The sequence below is a fragment of the Patagioenas fasciata genome, chromosome 3, assembly GCF_037038585.1.
Source record: "Patagioenas fasciata isolate bPatFas1 chromosome 3, bPatFas1.hap1, whole genome shotgun sequence".
NCBI classification, from domain to species: domain Eukaryota; kingdom Metazoa; phylum Chordata; class Aves; order Columbiformes; family Columbidae; genus Patagioenas; species Patagioenas fasciata.
In genome coordinates, this window is record NC_092522.1 from 125,715,862 (window position 1) to 125,738,752 (window position 22,891).

The following is a 22,891-nucleotide window of genomic DNA, read 5'->3' on the forward strand; positions in this document are numbered from 1 at the left end:
CCATGGACTGCTCCTGATGATCCACAGCATCTGACATAGAGCTGGAGCTGTCCCGGGACAGGTCAGCTTACAATGAACTGTTCCTGGTGATCCACAGCATCTGACACAGAGCTGGAGCTGCCCGGGACAGCTCAGCCATCCATGGACTGTTCCTGATGATCCACGGCGTCTGACACAGAGCTGGAGCTGCCCGGGACAGCTCAGCCATCCACGGACTGCTCCTGATGATCCACAGCGTCTGACACAGAGCTGGAGCTGCCCGGGACAGCTCAGCCATCCATGGACTGCTCCTGATGATCCACAGCGTCTGACACAGAGCTGGAGCTGCCCGGGACAGCTCAGCCATCCATGGACTGCTCCTGATGATCCACAGCGTCTGACACAGAGCTGGAGCTGCCCGGGACAGCTCAGCCATCCATGGACTGCTCCTGATGATCCACAGCGTCTGACACAGAGCTGCAGCTGCCCGGGACAGCTCAGCCATCCATGGACTGCTCCTGATGATCCACAGCATCTGACACAGAGCTGGAGCTGCCCGGGACAGCTCAGCCATCCATGGACTGCTCCTGATGATCCACAGCATCTGACACAGAGCTGGAGCTGCCCGGGACAGCTCAGCCATCCATGGACTGCTCCTGATGATCCACAGCGTCTGACACAGAGCTGGAGCTGCCCGGGACAGCTCAGCCATCCATGGACTGCTCCTGATGATCCACAGCGTCTGACATAGAGCTAGAGCTGTCCCAGGACAGCTCAGCCATCCATGGACTGCTCCTGATGATCCACAGCATCTGACACAGAGCTAGAGCTGTCCCAGGACAGCTCAGCCATCCATGGACTGCTCCTGATGATCCACAGCATCTGACACAGAGCTGGAGCTGCCCAGGACAGCTCAGCCATCCATGGACTGCTCCTGATGATCCACAGCGTCTGACACAGAGCTGGAGCTGCCCGGGACAGCTCAGCCATCCATGGACTGCTCCTGATGATCCACAGCGTCTGACACAGAGCTGGAGCTGCCCGGGACAGCTCAGCCATCCACGGACTGACTGCAGTGCTGCCCCAAGCACGGTGCACGCCCAGGGCAGGGATTAACCTGCTTTTGGCACCTCCTGGCGAGCTAAATCACTGTATTTGGTTCCTTACTTTCAGACAAACTGACATTTGCAAACAGCAAGCCACCCTGGCACTGTGCACAGCTCCAGCGGAAGATCCTGCTACCGAGAGCAGATTTCCTGCACTTGGGCCTCGAGCGTTTCTGCCAAAGCAGCTGGATTGCTGTGTGAACCCTGCAACGTGCAGAACGCGACGAACTCAGACCCAGGATGGCTGTTCCCCTCCAACACACACAAACCGCCACATCCAGACCTCTGTTCTCTCCCTTTCTCTTTGCTCTCAGAAAAGAGGAGTGTAGAGTTTGTACTTCACACGGACAACTGCTCCCCATCTCGGATCCCCTGCGCACCTCTGGGCACAGATGTGACTCCAGAGCTCAGCTGGGGCCGCAGCCCCCGGGCCGCTCTGGTTCCCCGAGGCAGTCGGCGCCAGCCCAGCCGCCCTCCGGTGCCCAGCGCCCCAGACCCCCCGTCTGCTCCTGGGCTCAGCACCACCTCCGCAGCAGAGCCACGCTCTGCTCCAGAAATGCCGAGGAACACGGGGCGAGGCAGAAAGCTCTCTACATATGGATGCGTAAACAAGACTGCTTTTCATCTCCTGGATAGCTTTAGGGTTTGGTTTAGGTCACTGCCATTGAACGGGCTATTCGCCCTCTTTATTTCACCTTTTAAAAAAGAAAAAAAAAGGTATTTAAGTTTCCTTCAGTAGCTGGAGCGTGGACTACCTGACCTGGTCTGGCTTAGCTCATACAAGAGCTGCAGACAAGAGGCATCCAGCTCATACCTAGAAATTAAGTCTGACTTAAGATCCAGCTTGCTTGATGAGAAGCACCAGTGACTTGAGAGCTTGTTTGCAAATGGGACCCAGACTCCAATCCTGCAGGTATTTTACATTCCAGTCCCCAAAATACTTGTGAGGTGGGGTTAGCAGTAAACTGAATTAATCAGAAGCCAAGTATGGACGTGTTTTAGCGGTACGGGTACTTCACTCACCTGATCTCTTTCAGCCCTTCTTTCTGGATAACCTGAAGGATCTCTTTATGGCTCATGGGTGTATTCGGATACTTCTCCAGGACCTGCAAGCAAACGGAGATGGAGAGGAAGTTACTCATCGGCATTTTCACTCACGTTCTACCGCACAGAAAACTGCATTTCAAGGGCAAACCGAGGAGGAACCCCAGCCTGCCGGCCCTCGCCTCCAGCCACATCCGGAGAGCGCAAGAGCAAAGCGGCTCTACAACACTCGCTAAACGACTCATTGTAGTGCGATTCCAGACTTTATTTCAAAGGCACTGCCCACAGGTAACACTTCTTGGAGAATTAAATGCTCCACGGTAACTGTGGCTTCACAACCATCAGCTTCACTTGGGAATGATTCAGGAGTTCTCAGGCATAAAGCTTCCAAAACCCAAATCCTTAATGCTTGCAAAGTTGAATAATACTCACCAAAGCGCTCAGCACTTCAGCTACAGGAAACTTGGTGTTTTAACACTGTTAGGACGCTTTGAAAAGTCTCTGCACGCAGTCCAAGCCTAACGTTTGTAACCCCGGCCTAGGAAGACGCTTCCTCCATGGAGTCAGTCAGCCCCCAGCCCCTCGGCTCCCTGCCCGCAGGCCCGGGGTGCACCAGCGACTCCCACTGGTACAGAGGGCGCTGGAGGTTCCCGGGGGAGGACGCCGGCCCGGAGGGCGCTGGAGGCTCCCGGGGGAGGACGCCGGCCACCAGACGTCATTTGGGTATTTTAAGCAATATTTGTGCTGGGGGGATGGGCAGGAAATGCCTCGTTTCCTTCTTAATCATCCGCTTTGACCCAAGCCCAGCACATCAGCCCCTGAGCTCTGACTTAACAGAACCCAACCGTGGGTTTGGTGAGCACAGAACCCCAGGAGTGCCCCCGCAGAGGGAAATGCCCAGTTTCGGTTCCTCCGCTCCACAGCTGCGGAGCTGCTGGCTCCCACCTGAAGTGAAACAAATAGACCAGCACACACTACAAACATCTGGAAGTTACTCTGACAAATGATGGATATTTTGCACAGCTGATTAGAAAATGTCACAAATGCCTGAAACGAACCTGCAACGGATCAGCCGCAACCACCAGTGCTCGTACATTTTAAATAGCATCTCGGAAGAGCAACTACACAGCAACTCACTGATACAAGCGACTGGGTGCCAGCCCACCATGCCCAGGAAAATCAAAAGGGTAATTTGTGCAGGGATTGAGCATACGAGAAAACTTCAACAGCTCAGTTGCCATATCTACTGATCAAAAAATGATCACTGATTTCAGAAAACTAGAGCATCCAAATGGGAAAATAATTGATTACAAACAAGTTGTGGAATCACTGTAATTGTTCGGGGAGTTTGACACTGGCTCCTTTTGAAGAAATAGGTGAATTCCTGATCCTTAGGAATGGAAAAGAGATATAAAGAAAACATAAGCGGTCCAGGAGGATTAACTTCGTCAAATGAATCCCTGCTACAGAATTACAGGTTAACCCATGACAAAGCACCACGCTGGATGCTGCAGTCAAGGCCAAAACCAAGGTCCTCTATGAACCGTGGAAGCCCATGAGCTCCGCACCACCAGCGGCGGGAAACCCAGCAGGAGGCTGCCCAGAGGGACCCAAACCCGACCTCGCACACAAAACACGCTTGGAATACGCTGTATTTCAAGCCCTCAGCACAAAGCTGTAAGGAGGTGCCGACAGTAACTCGGATGGTTTTTTTCCTTATGTTTACCCCAATTCCATATGCAACATGTGAGAAGTTCCCAACACAGCCGTTGTCCCGGTGCTGCGGCTGTGCCCAGCGGAGCACAGCTCTGTGTCCAGCCCGGGAAGCCCCGGCCGATGTCCCCGTCCCGTTAGACCTCCGGTTTGAGTTATGCCGAAGCCTGGCTCCCGCAGCACCGTGAGCTGCTCCTAAAGCGGGCGCTGGCTCGCCAAGGCTCCGGGCACGGCACCGACCCGCACGGCTCCGCGTCCTGCCGCTTCTGCAACCGCGGAGCAGCGCGTTCAAACAGGCGAGCTTAAAACAGATTTCAGCAGAATTCATTCACACTCCCTCTGGCATCAGCCTCAGTGATCCATTCCCCTTCATTTCGAGGTATATTGTAACAAAGGATGCCTGCAGTGAAACCATACAAAATTAAGGTCGTTGCAGAGCGTTAAGCCAGATCACCGCAGGTTCTAGATTCGTATCAGCACCTAATCCACGCTTGCTCGGCACTGCCAGAGAGTCTGCAAGCCTCCATCCCACTGCCGCGGAGCCGGTCGGGGAGCGCGTCCGCACGGGAGGGCCCGCGCAGGGCAGGAGAGCTCCGGCCATCTCGGCTTCCATCCTGGTGCCAACGTCTCCATTGCAGCCGGCACAAGGAAACACGAGCGCAGAGTAGTGCCGTGATGCCATTAACGGGGACTCTAGGGCACTTCTCACACACCAAAACCTGCGTGTGCATCTTCTTTCTCAGGCATCGTTTTCCTCTTGACGTTCACCACGTGGCCGTGCTCTCCACAAGTTCCACCTTGGGACCTGTTGGGCAGAGCGACTGCCCCGGTCAGGCTCCAGAGGCCCCTCCAGCCCCAGTGGCTGCGATGCCGCGATCCAGACCTTCCCCGAGCCATCAGAGCAGCTGGTTCAGTCACTACAGACTGAGGTCGAGTATCAGCACTGATTCTCGGTTCCTGCCAGGTTAAATCCACGGGAGGTGTTTCCCATCCCAGCTGTGAACCACTTGGCATGGGCTCTTGAGAGCGTTGAACAATGCCCAAAAAACAGCAAGCTCATGGAAAATGTTAATAAAATCCAACACCATGGCTTTAGGAACTTCACACCAAGGCAGCTGGGAGAGCACAGGGAGTGGAACACCCCTCCACACTTCGCTGAAAGACTTTTCCTCAAGCATTTGTTATGATCTATTGTCAAGACACTACTATGATGGATGAGTCTGATCAGACAACACAGACATTGTTAAAACAATAGAAACAGCCTTCAGAGAGTAGCCACGGATGTCAGGATCCACGTCACCTCAGCAGCCACCCAGCAAGAGGGGTCTCGGACTGCCACCCGAGCACGGGAACGCGACGGGGAAGGCAAGGATGCAAACACGGCGCACGGGAAGAAATCTCGGAGAGCTCTGATCCCCACGCTGCCTTCACCCCAAAGCACCGGAAAACCAGCACATGAAGCCGCAAGGCAACAAAACAAGTCATGGTCAGAAAGAAAAGTACAGATTGAAACGGGTGTGGACCGTAGTCTGAACGGCTCCCTGTGACTGCGGGACCAAGGCCTGGCCGCAGGACAGAGCCCGCGCACCCGCTGCTCCTGTGCCATAGGGAGCCACGGAAACCCCCGGCACCTGCCAGCTCAGGAACACATCCCAGGAGGAAAGTGAAACCTGACATTACTGCCAACCCATGCACGGAACAGGGCATGGTCTGCAGGCTTCCGGATCACCAGACACATCTTGTCCATTTTATCTACCTGAAGGGCAGTTCTAGCCAGGGGGGATTGGGCTCTTCTCCCAGGCAGTCAGCAACAGGACAAGGGGGCAGGGGCTTCAACTCTGCCAGGGGAAATTGAGGCTGGAGATGAGAAAGCAATTCTGTGCAGAGAGAGTGGTCAGCATTGGAATGGCTGCCCAGGGAGGTGCTGGACTCACCAGCCATGGAGGTTTGTAAACTGAGACTGGACATGGCACTTAGTGCCATGATCTGGTAATGGACTGGAGTTGGACCAAGGGTTGGACTTGATCTCCAAGGTCTTTTCCAACCCAGTCCATTCTGTGATTCTCTGTGATCTAAAGTAATTAGATACAGTTTAAATAGAACAAAATCATGAGAAGGGTCTAAGATTTGTGAAACACACCTGATACTTAAACATAGCCTAGACAAGCTCGTCTTGTTAGCTTCAGCTAATCCTGCACCAAGGACCCCAGTGTGTGTGCTGGGCAACCTCCGCAGGTGAAGCCGATAGAGCCACCAGCTCTGGCTACACAGGACCGAGACGCCCGCACCAGCCCAACACGGTTGTCACCTCATGCTCTGAGCACCCTGCTCAGCACCAACCCACCCCGCCCAGATAAGCGGAGCAGCTCACCCAGGGAGGCGCAGCAATAACCCCTGTGCTTTGCGAGCTGATCCAGAAGAACCGGGTGTAAGGAGATTAAAGAGACTCTTAAAAATATAGATACACCCTAATGGCTTCTTTGCTCTGGCTTCTGCCCGTTTCATCCTATATCAGATCTTGCACTTGAGTCCTTTTTCAGTTACCGTGTGTAAATAAATAAACCAGTACTACCCACCAAAGAACTGAACTTGAGAGGCATTCTAGAATGGAGAGTGGGGATTTATAAACGAGCTGTGTCCCATGCTCAGCATCAGCTGCGGCGAACCCACGGAAAAGGTGCCCAGTATCGGCAGAGCCACGCACTAGAGACGGTGGCACTGATGCTCTAACTGCGCTGTGTTCAGTGTTGAAATATTCTAATTGCCTTATCACTAACAAAGCCAGTGCCAGTTCTCTCTTCTCCAGCGGACGCTCCTGGCTGCTGCTCACGTGGCCAAGAAAACACGACCATCGGAAGAGGAGACATTTCCTAATTTCACATCTCAGAAGAAAAGATGTGAACAGAGGGGTTATTCCAGAACGTGCAATAAAACAGAGAAATGTCCAAATAGATGATGTTTCAAGACAAGAGATCCCATAAAAGTAAACTTGCCAACAGAAATCACTTTGAGTCTCATCTCTGTACTCACAGCTCACTGAACTCGAGCTCCAAGCTCTGCTCCCAGGCCGAGCCGGGACCAGGGGGACGCGGGGGATCCCTGAGCTCTGGACACGCTGCCCAGCGCCACCCCGGCCCTGAGGAGGAACAGCCGGGTTCCCACACAAAGCGGCACTGACAGCACCTCCTGCCCACGGGACTGCCAGGAGCGAGCGTCCTCCTCACCTGCAGGGAGAACATCCCTACTGCCAACAGGACACAAGTGAAGTGCAAACGGGGGGTTTAGAAGTTCAACACAAATCAACCTCTGCCCGTGGTTATCGAGGGCTGGCTGCATGGGGCGTAGCCCGGCGCGTGTTTTCTGTCACAGTCAACCCCAAACCAAACAATCCCACCTCTCCATCAAGGCTTCCTGCTCGTTTTAGACTCTTTTCAAAGGCAATGATCAGCTCTTATCTCTGCCCTGGCTTTGTTAAAAACAAGTTTCTCTTTTAGTGAATGTGCCTGTCAGCTCAAGCTTCATATCAGCTGCATTTTCCTGGAGAACCAGGTCCATGTTTTGGTGAACACAGCAATGGAATGAAGCTATTGATAAGCACGGATGGACATCTGGCCAGAGGGGCAACCAGAAACTGGTGACCAGAAACCGACCAACGGAGTATAACATCCCATTCACGTGAATACTCCATAGAAAAGTGGGAGATCACGAGGATCTCGTCCCTTTTCCCTATGGCGACATTAGGAGAGGACCTCGCGAGTCGTCCCTGGAACTGAGCCCAGTGACAGACTGAATCCAGCTCCGGGTGGCTGCAGAGTCCAGTCCAGGACTTCGGGTGTGGGCTCTGCGGTTGCTGGGACTTTCAGGATTGGTTTTGTATATTTTGTATTATTTTCTCTCTTCTTATCAGTAGCATTAGTAAAACATTGTTAATTTTCCCAACTCTCTTCTCCCCGTCCTTCTTTCCCTCCCGATCGCCTGTCCTGAGTGGGAAGGGGGAGAGCGAGGGGCTGAAGGGGAGAAGGGGGGTGGCGTTCACTGTACCTCTGCTGTGGTTTTACTGTCACCCCGCAATCTCAACCCTCGACAGCCTCCGAGCCCCAGGGCAGCAGGGGCTCCGGCAGCTCCCAGTGACGAGCAGCAAGGTAAGAGCTGTAAGAGACAGGGAGGGAAGAGGAGAGCGCTGCCCGCACACGTGCGGCGTGAACCAGGCCCTGGCACAGCCAGATCTGCCCCGGGAATCCACCCAACACCGACCCGCACGCCACTCACAAACCAACCCGCATCAGTGCTGTTAAACCAGCACGGGACGAGAAACGTTGGCGTCTTGGGCCACCCGACCTGCAAGCAGTGGGACATTGATCTCTGAACTGCAGCTCTGGTTATACAATTACACCTTTGGTCTAACAGTTAAAACTGCAACGATATCTTCTCATACAATACCAGACAGACCAGACAACCTCCCCACTTTGGATTTTATTCCTTCCTTCAACCCTTGGACAGAAAAGAAGGGAAACCTCAGGAAGAACCTCAAAGCATGAGAACAAGCCCAAGGCCAGGACCACACGGACTGACGATGATCTGCTAGCAGCTGAGGCAGAGACAGCGAGAACCGCGGCCCGCGCACCCCCGTGTTCGGCCCACGCACCCCCGCGTTCGGCCCACGCACCCCCGCGTTCGGCCCACGCCAGTCAATAGGAGCGCCGGCATTCACATGGAGACGTGCTCAGGAGCCGAAGATCCAGGCTTAGCTCAGCAGGGACTTCCACACCGAGATTCTGCCTAAAACCAGGCAGACTAAATGTGTGGTTCCTCACACTCTGCATCCTCCTACAGCTCCTTACTGGAAAAGTAAAACCGCTCTTCCTGTAGAGCTCATGAAGAGCCAGCACGAAGGCCCTGAAGCCAGCAGGTGAGAATAACGAAGGCCACGGCGGCTCTTCCCCCGGCTCCACAGGAACGAAGCTCCATGAGCGGAGATGCCACGCAGAACACGGACCGTGACGTGGCCACCAGCGCCCCGGTACAATGACACACAATGACACACAATGAGCCCAACAGCACCGCGCGCTGGGAACCAGACACCCCCCTCCAGTCACCTACTGGAACACAGCCCCGCACGTCCCCGAGATACCGGGGACGCTGCTTCCCAGGCACCCTCTGTAGTTGTATTTCTAGGGAAGACAAGAGACTGTATGACCGCTTTGTAACTCTGACGAGAAGTCATTATTCAGATACAGGAAGACTTAGATGGTAGTAGTTGCAAAACTAATTTAACTGAATGTGTGTGAAGGAACAGGGGCAACCGAGTGTCCTTGCAAGAGGTCAGCCAGGAGCTCCCCTCCAGGCAGCCCTGGAACAGGCGGGTCTGTCTGCAGCAAAACACATCTCAGCCTCGGCCCCAGCAATGGTCCCTGTGCCGGATCACAAACCCAGAGAGGAGCTGCATCATCCTCCCTCCCCATGGCCCCAGCAATGGTCCCTGTGCCGGATCACAAACCCAGAGAGGAGCTGCATCATCCTCCCTCCCCATGGCCCCAGCAATGGTCCCTGTGCTGGATCACAAACCCAGAGAGGAGCTGCATCGTCCTCCCTCCCCATGGCCCCAGCAATGGTCCCTGTGCGGATCACAAATCCAGAGAGGAGCTGCATCATCCTCCCTCCCCATGGCCCCAGCAATGGTCCCTGTGCGGATCACAAATCCAGAGAGGAGCTGCATCGTCCTCCCCTCCTGGTCTGCACCACCACCTCAGGGACCCTGAGGCTCCTGGACCGGCGCGGAGCCCACCGCGTGTTCCCACCATGGGTCTGAAGCGTCCTGCACGCAGTCAGAGCGACCGGAGATGGTGTCACTGCTGGCCCAGCTCGACAAACACCCCAGCGAAGATTCAATCACCTGCTTAACAGCAGGAGCCTCTGCTGCTCCTTCACCCGGCACACGCGACACCCGTGGCTCCTCCATTCCACCCGTGCAGGCGCAGACAACGTGACACCACGTGGTTTTCATCCCACCAGTGCCTGCTGGGGACCAAAGGGCTGAAGACGCGGTTTCCAGGCACACCCCACCTATGTTCACCTCTTATCTGCACGAGGGAAAGCTCACCAAAAACCAGCGAGCACCCGAGGGCTGCCCGTGTCCGGGTCCGAGTCCCGCGATGCTCCATCCCCTCGTGCTGCAGCATTCGCAGAAGCCCCCTCAAGCAGCCCTGTGCCCACCTCAGCAGCCCTTCAGCTGTGATTCCTAGTGACCTGCTCCTTGTTGCACACTGCAAGGCTCCGAGTTTCAGTGAGAACACAACCGTAGCTCCGGGGGATCTGCCCAGCTACTGGTGGGAAGAGCAGAGCAAGAAAACCACAATAACTCTGGCAAAGCCGTTTGAACCCCGTCCGTCGGCACGTCTTCCCCTGCCTCTGAACGTCCCCCGCCTCGCCCAGCTGCTGGTGGCTCTCGAAAGCTGGGAGAACAGGCTTTGCTCTGCTCAGCCCAGCTTTCAGCATCTTCTGCATGAGGAAGCTCTCCGGGTCTCACTACGGTCTGGTATCTGACTGACAGACGGACACATCCCATGTCAGGACAGACTGTGCACCATTCCCCCCACCAGAGGCACCCATCCCAGCGCCATCTTCCCATCTTTAAATGCCAACATGAAGAACATCAGTAGAACCATGAAACAACGCTGTTGGAACATACGATACGAGCTGGACACCGGGCTCTGAACGCTCCCGGCGCTGGGCCCTTCCAGACAACACCCGGAACCAGCTCCTTCCCCCACTTCCAGTGCCGCGGCTCCAGGACGCTCAGAAGTGCTGAACAAAACGGGACACGCGGGGCTGGATACCAGGCAAGCAGGACGAACACTGTGACAGCAACCCACGGAAATCAGTGTTGGAACTGCTTGGGGTTTTCTGTCGCTTGGTTTGGTTGTGTTTTTCTTCACACAATCTACCCAGCAAGGTTTCAGCAAGAGAGTCTCCCAGGCTCAGTAAGGAAAAGCACCGTAGTCCACTGACGTTTTCAGCAAGCTTTGGCAACACTGCCCTCAGGAACCCTTGCTACTGATTACTCCCCTATACAAAGGGGAAATTAAAACTGGCAACCTAATGCAGTAAACGTAACCATCGCTTACACTTGGCCTTCTTCCTGGAAATAGAATTTAAACTTCCTAAAAGCCACAAATCCACAGCAACCAGAGGAGCTGGTTACCACCTCGATGGCCCGGGCTCCAGAGGGCCAGGCAACACCTGCTCCTTAGCTCCATCTCAGCTCCATCAACCTCTGACCTCCCGCTCTTCGCCTCCCGGGGGAGAACTCCAGCTGCAGGAGCCAGCAATGGTGCAAATCTCCTTACACACTCCTCCCGCGACAAATAACCCGTGTGCCATGCAAACTTCTACAGACAAGTGGGCCAGCTATAAAAATAAATCAACAATCAAAGTGTATGTGAAATTGCCTTTCTGCCCATCCTACAGAAGCAGCACCGGGCAGAACACACAACGCCATTTGACTCCGGCAGTAGCACGTGGAGAGAAGGGGGGGCTGAAAGACCTGACCTAAATTGCAAGGTCTTTTCTGCTCATCCAATTAGCCAAATGCTGGTCAAGGCTTCAACCAGAAACGAGGTCAAGAAGGAACGGACGATTCCGTGTCACCAGAAGCCTGCCCCCAAAGCGGTCTGTATTCGGATGCTCCGCTGTGAGGGTTCCTGCCTGGACCGTGAGGTGCTCGCCCAGGGCCAGGCGGGGTGCTCGCCCGCAGAGCTGAGCTGATCAACTCAGGCACCGGCGGGAGAGCCGCTGTGCGGTGACTCCAACCTCAGCCACCGGAGGAGCTCGGTGCCCAGAGCGGGAAAACAAGCGACCATCCCCACCAGCCAGGTCAGGGGCTCTGGATGGAGGGCCGACAGCCCCATTCGGAGCACAACAGGCCCCTCCCGGGGGGCCTCAGCAATCCTGCGTTCAGACAGCGGTCCATGGGGGACTAACAGCAGCCTTTCCAAAGCACAAACCAGAACAAAAACCCACTGACACACACCAAAACTCCCAATCACACCCCTCCGCATCCTCTCTCAAGAGAGGAGAGGGCTGAGGAGTCTCGCAGGAGCAATCAGAGTGAAACAAGAAGGCCACAATTAGCAAGCGACCACCACTAAGCAAGACTTGAACTGCTCCTGGTTGATTCTGGCTGCCCCAAACCGCTCCGCAGCTCAGGATTCCGATGTGAAGTACTACAGAGTTCTCATGTTCACACATACATGCTTCTTCACGTAGAAATGGCCTTAAGCTCCCAACGAGCGTTTGTGGAATCGACACCACCGAGTTTGAGCCGTGCCTGGTGCCTGTGATTGGCAGCGAGGGGTGCGGGCTGGGGCCATCACCCCTTCCCAGCCCCAAAGTGAACAGCGAGGTAGCTGCAGAGCAGGCGGGTCACAGGGCCAGAACCCAGACCCAGCGGCACAACAGCAACATCTCCAAAGTCACCAGTCCCCAGACGCCGCCCTGCTAAGCTGAGCCCAGCTCCTAAAGCAGGCAGCAAACCCGGCCTACCAGTGCTCAGTGTCTGCAGACAAGAGCACGGGCGTGTTAAAGTCAACACAACCAGCTACTGAGCTTAGGCAAGTTATTTTACTTCCCTCGCTGCCAAGAAAACACGTTTGTCTCCAACGCCTGGACATCCCATTAAAACCCCAGACCCTGGGGGGTGAAGGGTCCGGGCCGATGCTGGGAGCTGGTCCTGTGCCCTTGGCACATCTCCCTTCCTCCCATGGGCTGGCAAAGGGCTCAGCAAGAGCAGGGACCTCATCCGAGCTAAAAAACATCACAGAAAGAAAAGAGCCCGCCCAGCACGGTTTAAGGACTGAGTTTGCAAGCAGCCTGGCACAGCCCACGGCAGCGAGGCGGGTGGAGGGGCAGAGCAGGCATCGCGCAGCCCACATCTGGCAGCAGCTGGGACGGCTCCCAGCACCGCAGAACCGGCACCTGTGGGGAGGAAAGCGAGAAACGCGCGCTCCCGACAGCGCGTGGTACGCACACGGCCGCCCAGCGCCACGGAGCGGCTCGGGGGCTGCTTAACCCGCACCCCGGACACCACGCTTCTGGAAGCAGCACCGCCTGCTGCGGGCAGGGCTGAACACAGATCACCCTTCACCCCCCAGACTCACGTTCTCAGGCCGCATTTCAACACGAGGCGCTCGCTGGGAGCCAAGGCCACGGCAGCTGTTTGGACCCTGAGCAGCGGACCCTGGGTGCTCGTGAGATGAGGGGTCGACGAGCTCATGGTGAGGACGGTCTGGAACGATCACCCTGCTCCGCACTCTCGGTCTGCAGAGCACAGAGGAAACCTTTCCGCTCACTCTTTCCTCTGAGGACTGGGAAAGGTGGAGCCGCACGCAGCTCCCGAGGAGCCGTGAGGTCAGAGACAGAGAGCAGGGCCCAGCGCCTGAAACACGGAAACGTTCCCGGGGCTCTGCCTGTGCCGTGCCGCACGGCCCTCGCGGTAACTCACCTTGCAGCCCAAAGCCAGAGGGCCAAACGCCAAGATGCGGGTGTTCTTCACTTCTGCTGCCTTTCCAAAACAGAGGCTTATTTAGTGGAAGAAAAACCACCCGAATTCAGACGTGAACAAAGTCTTCCTGACTAAGAACAAACCCGTTATTGGAACAGGACTGCTGAGAGGAGACAATTCAAGAACAAACCCGTTCTTGGAACAGCACTGCTGAGAGGATACAATTCTCTTTGCCGTTTTCTGAGTTCTGGTTCGACCTTCAAACAAGAACTGGGATTTGCAAGTTCCGACGGGATCAGCTGCGAGGAGGTGAGGGGGCAGACCCGGAGACCTGCAGCTTTTAACGTATAAACGCACACCATGGCTTGAGAACAGAGATCACCCACCTCAGCGCCGAAACCCCCAAACCTCCCTGTTCTAGGGGCAGGCGGTCGTTCACACAACACACACCGAAACAGCTGCTTTCCTCCTGCCCACTGGCTGCTGAAAGCCAATTTCAGTGCCATTATGGCAGTGCCACAAAACAAACGCTGGCTGGGATCTAACCCTGCCTGGGGAGAGCTGGAGCAGTGCCGGCCGGTCCAGCCACAGCCGCGCTGGGGAGAGGGCAAGGATCTGCCCTTTAATTCCCATGACAAAGTGCAGAAGTGATTTGCTGACCACCAGAAGAGCTACGGCCACATTACATGAAGACAAAGCAAACCTCAGTGCAGTATTTCCAGCTTTACACCGATACCAAATAAGACCGCAGGTAACTGTAAAAGAGGAAGGGAAGCGGATCAGCGCAGCCCCTGCTCTGCGGGTTCTCCTGACTTGCTGAGCTCTGTTTAGGTTGCACACGTGCATTGGGACAGAGCGTAGACCGAGCTCAGAAAAAGCTTCCGAACAGCTAAACTGCAAGCCTAAGCGATCATGTTTATCACTGTATCTCATAATAGGTTTAAGAACAAATTCAAATTTCCCCACATAAAAAAGTGTGGAAGAAAGAATTCTTCCCAGCAGAATGCAATGGCTTGTCAGAAGAACAGGGCCATCTCTGCGAAGGGAAGACAGCACCTCCCATCCGCAACGCCCCTGGACACAGCTTCACCGCAACACCCCGTCACCAGCCGTGGGACGCACGTGTTTTGTGCTCTGGGGAACAAACTGGAATCTGCGCCAAAGGGAGAAGCTCGGCGGCTCCGTTCCTGCCCCGGCTGCGTCACCGCGGTGACGCCGGGAGCGCGTCCTGGCTGACGTGGCCGCGCGTCACATCGGTTGGGCCTGGAGCGAACACAAACGCCTTTGAGCAAGGATTCCTGTGGATGTTTTGTCTGGAACTGCTGCAGAACCACACGCAACCGCAACACTGCCCGTAGTGCGGCGGGTTTGCGCTCGCGGCGCAGTGTCAGACACATCCTAACCCTGCTGCTGCTCACTTTGTACATATACCTCAGTAATTTAAAATATATCTCTCAGATTTAAACAAAACTCACCCAAGTCCATAACCCAGCTGGGTGTATACTTTCAAAGCTGCAGAGCCTACAGGTACAGAGTTGGTTTGAACCAGGCAAATAAACCCATGATAATTTGAGAGACTGAGGAAGTTCATCGTGCACATTTATAACCACAGCACAGACACCTGCAGAAGAGCCAACGCTTACCTATTACAACATGAAACTACATTTCAGTATCTCAAAGATACTCAGCTCCAAAAGGATTGTCCACTCTAGCCGTCCCCACACCCACGTTCTGCATGCACGAGAAAGCAGGTTCCAAAGAGTCTGCCCACACCTCCCCAAGGGCCCAGCGGAGAGGACCAGCCGGTGTCCCCACCGCTCTGGAGGTGACGGGACACGTTCCCCCTCCCAGGAGCCTTCCCCAGTCACCACAGTCCTCTGCGGACAACAAAGAACCAACTTGGGATCGTGTTGGCCGGTTCTTCAGGAACCAGGAAAACCTTTTGTTCACACAGAAAAGCAGGAAACTGTTCTGGTGGCCTGAAGTGGGACCAAGCACTGAAATCCCAGTCCACACGAGGCCACAGCAGAGCTTCATGGACCCTCCGTGTAACCACCCACACCCAAAACCCCGGGAGCTGCTCAGGACTCACAAAACCCAAGGGGTTTGCGGGTACGGGGTGACCCGAGCACAGGTCTCCCGCACCCCCGGGGTCCTGCAGGAGCGCGTTCGCATCCCCTCCCGAACGGGCACCTCCGGCCTCGGCTCCCGCGCTCAGCACCCGCCGCTGTGGCGCTGGAGCCCTCTCCTGCTTTCCAGGTACAACCTCACTGTCACGGCTGGCAAGTGGTAAGCTTAGTCCTCCCAATTTTCCTCTGTACTCACCTCCACAACAGTAACACTGCTTCACTTCGTACAGTGGTGCTCTGTAGCATCTACAGAACATAAGCAATTGGCATGATTATCCAGTTTTTCACATTTATGTGAAAATCTACTCGGTAGCAATGAAAAGTATCTTCAATACGTCCTGCTGAAGCTGCCTCGTTCAGGACACGAACTCAGAGCAGAGCCGTGCGAGTCCCCCCAGCCGGTTACAGCAGCCCCGGGAACTCAGAGCGGAGCCGTGCGAGTCCCCCCAGCCGGTTACAGCAGCCCCGGGAACTCAGAGCGGAGCCGTGCGAGTCCCCCCAGCCGGTTACAGCAGCCCCGGGAACTCAGAGCGGAGCCGTGCGAGTCCCCCCAGCCGGTTACAGCAGACACGGGAACTCAGAGCGGAGCCGTGCGAGTCCCCCCAGCCGGTTACAGCAGACACGGGAACTCAGAGCAGAGCCGTGCGAGTCCCCCCAGCCGGTTACAGCAGCCCCGGGAACTCAGAGCGGAGCCGTGCGAGTCCCCCCAGCCGGTTACAGCAGCCCCGGGAACTCAGAGCAGAGCCGTGCGAGTCCCCCCAGCCGGTTACAGCAGCCCCGGGAACTCAGAGCGGAGCCGTGCGAGTCCGCCCAGCCGGTTACAGCAGCCCCGGGAACTCAGAGCGGAGCCGTGCGAGTCCGCCCAGCCGGTTACAGCAGCCCCGGGAACTCAGAGCGGAGCCGTGCGAGTCCGCCCAGCCGGTTACAGCAGCCCCGGGAACTCAGAGCAGAGCCGTGCGAGTCCCCCCAGCCGGTTACAGCAGCCCCGGGAACTCAGAGCGGAGCCGTGCGAGTCCCCCCAGCCGGTTACAGCAGCCCCGGGAACTCAGAGCGGAGCCGTGCGAGTCCGCCCAGCCGGTTACAGCAGCCCCGGGAACTCAGACCGGAGCTGTGCGAGTCCCCCCAGCCGGTTACAGCAGCCCCAGGGAAAATTAGACCAAAAGGCCTGGCTTTTCTTGGCCCCCTATTTTCACTCCTCCAAACAGTTTAAGCTGACCCCGTCAGCACAAATCCTGACCATCATGAGGAAAAAGAAAACACACACACACCCCCCCAGATACATCAAGCATCCCCATCTGGTGTATTTTAACATGCACTGTAGGGAAACAGACACACACACAGGACTGATCCAAGGTGCTGCTGGATGATCTCCACCCAGCATCGGTGTATTTGGGCAATAACACCCGCCTCTCACATCTGTGTAATTGTAGTTTTACCTCTGACCGGGAGGGCGCCCAGGCTGCCGGCTCTGATGTGTCTGCAGGTGCCTCAGGTCCCGTTCCGGAGCAGCCGCTGGAGAACGCAACTGGTTCCCTATGGGTGAAGCCAGGAGCAGAGGAAACGGCCTCAAGTTGCCCAGGGGAGGTTGAGGTTGGATCTGGGAACAATTTCTTCCCCAAAGGGCTGTGGGGCATTGGAACAGGCTGCCCAGGGCAGTGCTGGAGTCACCAGCCCTGGAGGGCTGGACAGACGGACAGGAGGTTCTCAGGACATGGGGCAGGGACAGGGTGGGTTATGGGTGGACTCCATGAGCTTGAGGGATTTTTCCAACCCAAACGATTCTGTGACCTCAAAGCAAAGCCCCGCAGCAGCCACAGCACCGAGATCGACTCCTCCTCACCATCCAGGGTGATTTTATCAGTCCCTATTCCTTGCTGAAGCAAATAGCACTTGGTGCACAAAATGCAGATGGTAAGGCATGGGTCTTAAGCACAAAGTATTTTAATTTCCCCCTTCTTGTAGAAAAAGTTTGCATGATACACAGAATTCAACTACATTTTAGTAAAAGATGATTCATTTGTGTAGGATGGCAGACGACGCGCTGGTTACTACACAGTGGTTTGCTTCGTTTTAACCACCTTGTGCAGATGCTGCAAAGACCACATCCAGGAAACAGAACCAGCTTTTGTTCTCAAACCTTCTCCCTTGGAAAAGCATCGCTCAAAACCACTCAAGAGCCACCAGCACACCTGCACTTCTCAGCTGGCGAAAGGAGACCACAGCTTGTGCAGAAAAGCCATTTCGGTGCTTTTGCAGCTTCAGAGACCAGCTCAACCAAGGAGGTTTGCGTGACACCTTTAGCACCTTCTGTGCTAAAGTTAACAAGAGACTCCAAAGAAAGTTATATCAAAACTCTCTAATAAAATTAATATCTAAACTGCATTACTTTTCAATAAGAAAAGAAAAAGAAAAGATCCCTTATAGAATCACGGACTGGCTGGGGTTGAAGGGACCTCTGGAGATCACCCAGTCCAAGGCACCTGCTAAAGCAGGGTCCCCAGAGCAGGTGGCACAGGAAGGCGTCCAGGCGGGTTTGAATGTCTCCAGAGGAGCACTGAGTTTTTCTACCGGAATAGGGAACGAGGCGCAGAGTCGCCCAAGTCCCCAGCGCCCCGGGAGGCTCCGCGGGCAGAGCGGGAGGCTGCACAGCGCTGGGGATCCCCGGCCGGTCCCGCTGCTCCCGCGGCCTCGCTCGCTCATCGGAGCGCGCCCTGCTCTGCCGGGAAAACACCCCCACGTGCAGCCAGGCGGACTGCAGCACCCTCAAACCACCCGTAGGATCACAGAGTGTCCTGAGCTGGAGGGACCCACAGGGTCTTGAGTCCAACATCTGTCCCTGCACGGGACACCCCACAGGTCACCCCGTGTGTCTGAGGACCCTGTCCAGTCTCTTCTTGAACACTGTCAGGTTGGGCCGTGACCCCTCCCTGGGAGCCTGTTCAGTGTCCAGCACCTCTGGGGAAGAACCTTTGCCCCATGTCCCACTGACCCTCCCTGGCACATCTGCTGCCATTCCCTGGGCTCTGTCCCCTCCAGTATCTCTGAAAAAAGGTTAGAATCGCAGAATTGTTTTGGTTGGAAGAGACCCTCGGGATCATGGAGTCCAACCACAACCCAGCCCTGTCCCTGCCCCATGTCCTGAGAACCTCGTGTCCGTCTGTCCAGCCCTCCAGGGATGGTGACTCCAGCACTGCCCTGGGCAGCCTGTTCCAATGCCCCACAGCCCTCTGGGGAAGAAATTGTTCCCCAGACCCAACCTCAACGTTAGCAAACTCCAGCTGTATTACTCCTAATAAGCAAAGCCCACGTGGCCCAGCTCTGCAGCGTCAGCCCCTGATCAGCCGCCAGCCCAGGCTGCTGAGCCCCACACAGGAGGTACCCGCACATGCAATAACCCACCTGGATTTTGACGCCTTTACAAGGTTTAAGCTGCTCCCAGGAACACAGGCTATAGCTTAGAAATCAGATTTTTAAATGGCAGTCAAATAATTGGATTACTGGGATTAGAAGGGCAGATTCTGTGGCCTGCTGGTTTGCTCCTCCAGCAATAGCAGACTGCTCCCCTACCTCATTCTTTCAAAATTCTATTTCCATATTAAACTCAATTTTTTAAGCCTCTAGTTCCCTCTTCCAGATTACCAAGAGGAGTCTAAAGCAACTTCCAGTTCACTAGAAGTTTTATTATCCAGAAGAGTATATATCAAAGGTACCACCAGCACTGGGCCAAAGCAGCATGCGAGCTCCGACTTTAAATCCTGAAAACAAATAAAGATGAAAAGATGCAAGAAAAATGCATCCAAGTGCTGCGGTCAATAGGAGACACACGGGTAAGCAAAGAAAACTGCAGCTCTCTATCAACACGTAACAAATTAGTGCCAAGGTTCAACTAATCCCTGCACTCCCCCAGCGCCACCTCGCTCAGTACCGCGCTGAAAAGGGAAAAGCCAGCGCTCAGGTGCAGCAGGAGGCACCTGCCCTGCTCCACATCGCCCCCAGATCTCCTCCGACGGAGCTACGGGACCCCCGAAGGGCCGGTGGAACAAACCCTCCTAGACAGCGCCTGTACTCTGTACCCGTCGCACCAGACAGGCTCCTCTCACAAACCAACCCGCCAGCACAGCGCTGGGCTCCTCCAGCCTGCACACCACAGAGCTGTAGTGGGCGCTTGGAACAACACAGCAGTGACAAACAGCAGCATCATCTACCAGGCTGATCCGCCCCACAGCTTCACCTTTTACTGAACCCTCTCGATTTGTGCGGATTTTTGCAGCAGTCTTGGAATCCGCAGATTTTCGAGTCTGTAGCTACAGGTGAGCAAATGGACCCGGGTACTTGTGGACAGGTGGGCAGCTCCTACAGTTTGGATCCCTCCAGCCGCGCTCCTCCTTGAACAGCCAGCAGGGACATCCCCGACACCTCACCCACCACCCCAGTGAACAGCAGCCTCTGAACAGGACAGTCCCCACAACATCACCTTGCAGCACGCACCATTTGTTTCCCAAACAAATAAGCTTTCTACTCAATCTTGCCTCTTGACCTCACGACATCGTCTTCTGTTTGACACAGCAGATGGGCAGGCGAACGCCCGATCCGACGGCACGCTCTGCGCCGCCACTTGCAGGGACGGCCTGTCTTCTGCTTTTAATTCTTCAGCTGACACAATCAACGCAAAAAACCCCAACAGCACAAGAGAAGCAGAGTTCACATTGCAAGAGCTGCGCAGGAACTCCCAGCACCACAGCAGGGCCCACCCTGGGACACCGACCCGCTGGGGATGCCCAGCACCACACGGTTGGGTCTCCGCCTGTTCTCACATTGGTTCCACCCTCCTGCCAGTGTGACCCAGCCTGCAGGACCAGGCCCCCCCCCGCAGGACCAGGCCCCCCCCCCGCAGGACCAGGCCCCCCCCCCGCAGGACCAGGCCCCCCCCCCGCAGGACCAGGCCCCCCCCCCGCAGGACCAGGCCCCCCCCCCGCAGGACCAGGCCCCCCCCCCGCAGGACCAGGCCCCCCCCCCGCAGGACCAGGCAGTGTAAAAAGCTGCATTTTGTGTCCCCGGATGGCCCAGCCCCAGCGCCTCGGCACTCGGAGGCTGCACGGCAGAAAGGGTTCTGTCAGGTCACACACGGGGACTTCCCATGGAAAACAAACACCAAATTTCTTCAGACTTGGCACACAGCTCGCAGGCTTTCCTCCAGGCAAACAAAGCACAGAGACAGCCTGTTTGTGGCTCCTGTCCAGCAACGGGGCTTCTTGTCCGGGTCTGAGCAGGACCCACCGCGGCACAGCAGCCCGTTCTCCATCGCTCGGCAGAGCGGGGGGCACACGGGGCGTTCCGCTGGGCTCCCCCCTCACCGGCCTGGAAAGCTGCACCACAAGGGCCGTGTTAAATAAGCAAGAGGAAGAGCAACAACTGCGAGACCTGAGCAGTGAAACACAGCACAGAACTTCTCTGTGGCACAACCAAAGTCCCATTGCCACGCACAACGTAGCACTGTCCCCTTCAGCCACAGCCACTGTATAGGTTTATTAGGACTGTTTGGGTTGCAGGGCCCTCCTCAGCTCCCCCAGTGCCACCAGCAGGGACATCTTCACCAGCTCAGGTTGCTCAGAGCCCCATCCAGCCTGGCCTGGGATGTCTCCAGGGATGGTTCAGCCACCACCTCTCTGGGAACCTGGGCCAGGCTCTCACCACCCTCAGCACAAACAATTTCTGCATCATGTCCAGCCTGAATCTCCCTCCTTTAGTTTAAAACCATCACCCCTTGTCCTATCACAACAGGCCCTGCTCAAAACTCTGTCCCCGTCTTTCTTATCGACCCCTCTTAAGTCCAGACAGGTTGCAGTAAGGTCTCCCTGGAGCTAATACTATAATGATAATGCTTACCCAAATAGACCAAAGCAAGTAGCACTGAATATTAGTTCTCCTCTGCCTGCACCAGCTGGACAGGCATCAGCTGCAGTTCTTGGGCACTGGGACACCGAGCAGGCCCCGCACAGCCCGGCCGCCCCCACCCCGAGCTCGGTGCAAGGTCCCCGGCACAGACGGGCTGACCGGGTCACAAACGGAGCCCAGAGCGGGTTCAGGGTGCAGCTCAGGCACAGGCACAGGCCAGCCTGCCGCAGGCAGCCAGCGCGAGGGACGGAGGGGCAGCACTGGGGTACGCACAACGCTGCCCGCTGGCCTGGGGGCCAGGAAACAAGCCCTGAAAGCGGAGTTCACCAGCACAGGTGTGACCTGCGTGTTCTAGGTCTCATCTGGAGAGATAAAGCACCTCCTTCCTTTAGACACACTGCCCACTGGTGTGTGTCTGCAGTTGGGTTGTCCCACCACTGGATCTAAAGAGTGCGCTCCAGGCTAGAGACATACACAGTGTAGTTATTGATATCTTTAAATTGCACACTATTTTCTTTAGCTTGTGTACTATATAGTATCAGCTTCCTAATGAAGTTTTTACTTTAGCTGCAGGGACACCCAGCCACTGTCCCAAGAAAAGTCACAAGTTAACAGTCAACTGCAGCTGCAAATTGACTGAATGAGCCAGGAAATAAGAAGAAGGTTGTTTATCAACAGCGACTTCCTCCCTGAAGGCGCTGCCTGCCCGGGGCACCCTTTCCTTCCTTTACACTGCACCCGGGGCACCCTTTCCTTCCTTCACACTGCAGTTGTGCTCCGCCGAACGGCCCCGTACACCCAAACGGAGCACAGCTCGCGTCCCACCAACCCCACTCACCCACACACGCCCCGGGCGCTCCCCCGGGCAGGAAGGCCGGGCTCCCGCTGCTCACCGCCCTGCTCCAGCTCAGCCCCAACCGCTACAACAGTTTAAGCTAATTTAAGTGGAGGTACCTGGGAGCTCTCCCTGCCCCACATTCCCACCACCTCCCTCGAACCAGAGGAGACCCAGCCCGGTTAGGAAGGCTAAATGGGCATAAAGCCAGATCAGCACCACAATGATGATGGTATTTTGGTGGTTTAGCTCCCTGCACCACCCAATGGCACCAGCGGTGAGGTGACCAAGCAAGGGGGCAGAGGGGGGACACAGTCACTGTGACAACCTTGCGCTGCTGTTCAGGACCAACAGCCAGTGGCTGTCAAAACCCAGCACCCCAAGCCCTGCCCTGCAGCCCCATGCTGAGCTGGGACCACCAGGGCTCACCCCACGGCCAGCCTGGAGCTCCAAGGGTGAGCACAACAGGGCGCAGAGATGCAGCACTCTGCTGCAGGTCAAATGGAAGCTTTCCTCCAGCTTCATGTCACCTTCCAGGAGCAGCAGAACAGGGCACCCGAGAGCTGCCACGTTTCTTACCACAGCTTCATAATGCACCCTACAAACTCCAGCCCCCGGCAGCTGGGAAGCCAAGAGGAGCACACATGCTAGGACAAGAATCAAAAGACATTATTTCAAACCAAAAACGCAG

The 22,891-nt window shown here is 55.9% G+C and overlaps 1 protein-coding gene across 1 annotated transcript in view; it reads right to left on the reverse strand.

Moving 5' to 3' along the window:
- The window catches only part of ASXL2 (ASXL transcriptional regulator 2), a 100,099-nt gene that overhangs the window by 75,584 nt on the left and 1,624 nt on the right, over window positions 1–22,891 (reverse strand). The window contains exon 2 of the mRNA XM_071807223.1: window positions 2,109–2,191. Coding sequence (XP_071663324.1) covers window positions 2,109–2,191 — 83 coding nt within the window. The remainder of the gene's footprint in view (window positions 1–2,108; window positions 2,192–22,891) is intronic.